The 4,139-nt window shown below is 54.3% G+C and overlaps 1 protein-coding gene across 1 annotated transcript in view; it reads right to left on the reverse strand.

Annotated features, from left to right (window-relative positions):
* The window catches only part of LOC119279377 (glutathione S-transferase T3-like), a 2,170-nt gene extending 1,917 nt beyond the window's left edge, over positions 1-253 (reverse strand). Inside the window, exon 1 of the mRNA XM_037560626.1 lies at positions 53-253. Within this exon, the coding sequence (XP_037416523.1) occupies positions 53-253 (201 nt within the window). The remainder of the gene's footprint in view (positions 1-52) is intronic.
* Between the last annotated feature and the right edge of the window lie 3,886 nt (positions 254-4,139).

The following is a 4,139-nucleotide window of genomic DNA, read 5'->3' on the forward strand; positions in this document are numbered from 1 at the left end:
CCCGTCCCCGCCCTCCCGCTCGTGAGCAAGGCCGAAGAGGAAGAATTTGTACCTTGGGCGACGGCGACCTGGGGGCGAGCTCCTCCGATTCTTCCTCCAGGCGGGCGCGGGACGAAGCAGCCGTCTCGTTTTCGCCAGCTGACGAGCGTGGCTTGCTCGTGTATATTTGCACGCCTCGTACCGTCGTGGACTGGGCGTGGATATTTACACGCCCTTTTACACGAGTCGCTGGGAACCATTTTTTACCGGGCATCGTGTATATTTGCTATACACGTCCATATAGACGATCCACTAGAGATGCTCTAAGAATCATGAAAATCCTTTCAATCACATAGGCCCTTTAACACGGGAGCATGACACGTGCTTCAAAGATTCTCTTCCGTGCATGATGATGGGAGTTCCCGCAGCACAAATTTCCCTCTACGTGCTGTGTACGAATAGCCTAAAACAAAAGCAGCAACTAAAGAGTTCACTTTGCCGAGCTGCCTAACTCCAAGATGTCATGTCACGCTCTCAATATCTCGGCTCAACTTTTGGTATGAGCATCACCGGCACGGCAGTTGATCGAGTTAAGGCAGTGAGGCGTGAGCTCCTTAATCTGGGAACACCTTGATATCACCGGAGAGCGACGGTGCGGAGTAGCCGTTGGGCCAATGAGCCCTGCTACACGGACGACGATTGACGGACGATTTCAGCACGACACTCCATATCTCACCATCCATTCAAAACGCTAATGTACAGGAAGTTGTTGGATTAGGCATCGGCCCAGGATCGTGCAAGCACATGTCGTCCATGAAGTAGTTCGTTGGGCCAATTCAGGTTGCGATAGGTCAACCTCGGACGGCTGGAGGACATGCCGGAGAGGGTATGGTGGAGGAGGCTATGGAAATGGAAGGCCTGGTGGACGACTGGTGGCCAAGCGAAAATTCTTGGCTGTCTTTGTGTGTCGAAGGAAGAAGACGACCCTTCCATGCGGTTTAATCAACCATGTGCTTAGGGTCTTCGGGCAGGATGAATATGCCATGAAGCATGGGGTGCAGGTACAATAACAAGACGCCGACTTATTTGGACGACAGTTCCCCTCTCTTCCCACAAGACAGGCGATACAGACCTGTCGACATTTGCGGGCACCGCGTTGGACGGTACTCTGCATCGCTCGAGACGTTTTATGGTAAAAAATCTCTGCATCGCTGTGCTCCAGACCTGAGTCCACAAATGCGGGGCAGCACGGTGGACCAGCATCCACTCGCCCTACAATTAACAAACCAAACACGGCCCTGGCTACTGCTAGCTTGTCCTTGGCTACTGCTTGACAAATCTAGTACATGCATGTATCCAATGGCGGAAGAGGCAAGTGGGTAGTTAATCACAACTGGAGACACCTAAACGATGGGCCGACACGGCTCCTGTAGGCTGTGTACGCTCCTACCAGATTCGCATTGTTTAGGGAAAACGACGTTGCTAGTAGCAGTAGGGTGGGCGATGTGCGCCAGTGCCGATAGTTTAAGACCAATGAATGGTACACGCAACGCCAAGCAGTTCCAACTCCGTGTAACGAGTTGTATCGATCCAACGTCGGAACTCAGCGGAGTCCGGGTTTTGTTTCTCCCAAATGCCGTGTCTTCGACCGGCCGGCTCCGGGCTCCCCGCCGTCGCGAGGTTACTGCTGCATATATCGGGTAGAAATCTTTGGGGGCTGTTTTTTGGCAGATTCGGGTAGAATACACGGTTCCCCATTTGTCTAAAGTTGATTTCAACTGGTGAAAGTTTTGCCTCCTTGCCGGTACAAACATGTACAGCAAGTAATGTAGTCACCCCGCATAAAAAGAAGAAGTAATGTAGTCAAGTAATGCAGTACTGGAGTAACATATATCGGATATGATTTTTGCGGTTTACTTATGACATACTATTAAGATTAAAAACAGTTGTTGAGATATAAGATATAGCATGTATATTTCTTGTACAACAAGTCCTCCTCCTTTCATGTATAGTAGAGGACGTGGCTTCCTATGTATCTATATATATGTGCATATTGCACCCGATCAATATATCGTGAGTTGCATAATATTCTACATGGTATAGAGCCTCTACGATCCCCTGCCCTAGCTGCGTCGCCGTCGCTCCCTAAAGCCGCCGCCGCTAGTTCTCTCTCGCACGCCCGCGTCGCTGATTCATCGCCGCCGCCGTGCTACTCTCGCGAGAGTCCTGCCCCATCGCTAGCCCTCCCACTGCTTCCGCTCCCTTCCCCATTGCTAGCCCCCACGATCGCCCCTGCCCACGCGTGCCCACCCATGGCACAGTTTTCCGACTCACATGTCCTTACACTTCCCAGCAGAACGGTCGGGCTGAACGCATCCTCCGCACTCTCAATGATTGCGTCCGTACCCTCTTATTCCATGCTTACATGCCTCCCCGTTTCTGGCCCGATGCTCTTGCTACTGCCACCCTCCTCATTAACCTACGTCTGTGTCGCACCCGTTGGAATTTTACACCACATCATCTTCTTTTTGGGTCTCCACCCTCGTATGACGGTCTTCGTATTTTTGGTTGTCTCTGTTATCCCAGCACTATCACCACTTCTCCTCATAAACTTGCTCCTCGTTCCCTCCCGTGTGTCTTTCTCGGTTACCCGCCTAACACCAAGGGCTATAGGTGCTATGATCCGGTCTCTCACCGTGTCATCACCTCCTGACATGTTTATTTCGATGAGTGTTCTTTTCCATTTAAATAGGAACAACATGCGACTACTCCTTCGGTGCCCAGCCCCTCCTTGGCCGACTCTGTCCGCCCTGGCTCTCTGTCGCGGCGTGGTGCTCCTCCTGGACGTTCGGTGTTACGGCTGCCGCCTGCTGCCTTGCCGGCGTCTACATCGACCTCGCCGGCGTCTACACCGACCTCCCCGGCGTCTACACCGACCTCGCCGGTCTCGCCGGCCTCGTCGCCGGCCTCGTCGCCGGCTTCGCCCGCCTCGCCGGCCTCGCCCGCTACTTCACCGGCCTCTGCAGTGGCGGGCTCGCCGGTCCCCTCGCCCGGTTCCACGGCCACACGACTGGTTGCGCCGGCTTCTGCCGGGGCCTCTTCGCCCGGCCCACCTTCGGCTTCTCCGGCTCCTGGAGACGGGTCCACCGGGGCCACCGTGGTCCAACCACTCGCCGGCCCTGTCACCCGGTCCCGCATGGGTGTCTACCGACCGAGCAAACGGTACTCCAAGGAGGAGTATACCTGTGTGGCCTCGACGTCCACGTCACCACCGTCGCCTCTGCCGACCTCCGCCCGTACCGCGCTTCGCGACCCTTTGTGGTTTGCCGCGATGAAGGAGGAATTCGACGCTTTGCAGCGCAATCATACTTGGCAGCTTGTCCCACGTCCCCCTCATGCCAACATCATTACCGGAAAGTGGGTCTTCAAGCACAAGTTTCATCCTGATGGCACCCTCGACCGCCACAAGGCGCGTTGGGTCGTTCGTGGTTTTCATCAGCGCGCCGGTGTCGACTTCACAGATACCTTTACCCCGGTAGTCAAACCTGGGACAATTCGGACTGTTCTTCAGCTTGCGGTCTCTCGCTCTTGGCCAGTGCATCAGATGGACGTCTCTAATGCTTTTCTTCATGGTCATCTTGAGGAGAAAGTGTTCTGTCAGCAGCCTACGGGATTCGTTGACGAGTCTTTTCCAGATCATGTGTGCTTGCTCTCCCGGTCGTTATATGGGCTTAAGCAGGCTCCTCGCGCGTGGTACCAGCGTATTGCTGCGTTTCTTCATCAGCTTGGATTCCGCTCCACTCGCTACGATGCTTCACTGTTTGTCTACCACCAGGGTGATGCCACTGCTTTTCTGCTGCTCTATGTTGACGATATCATCTTGACAGCATGCTCGACTGCTCTTCTTCAACGGCTCACTGATCGTCTTCGTGCTGAGTTCGCCATCAAGGACTTAGGTCCTCTCCACTATTTCCTCGGGATCGAGGTTATTCATCGAGCCGATGGCTTCTTTCTTCACCAGCGGAAGTATGCTCATGAGCTTCTGGACCATGCCGAGATGCTTAACTGCAAACCGGCTGCCATGCCTGTTGACACGAAGGCCAAGCTCCCTGCCACAGATGGTTCTTCCGCTTCCGATGCTCCGTTCTACCGGTCGATTG

The sequence above is a fragment of the Triticum dicoccoides genome, chromosome 3B, assembly GCF_002162155.2.
Source record: "Triticum dicoccoides isolate Atlit2015 ecotype Zavitan chromosome 3B, WEW_v2.0, whole genome shotgun sequence".
In the NCBI taxonomy this organism is placed as follows: domain Eukaryota; kingdom Viridiplantae; phylum Streptophyta; class Magnoliopsida; order Poales; family Poaceae; genus Triticum; species Triticum dicoccoides.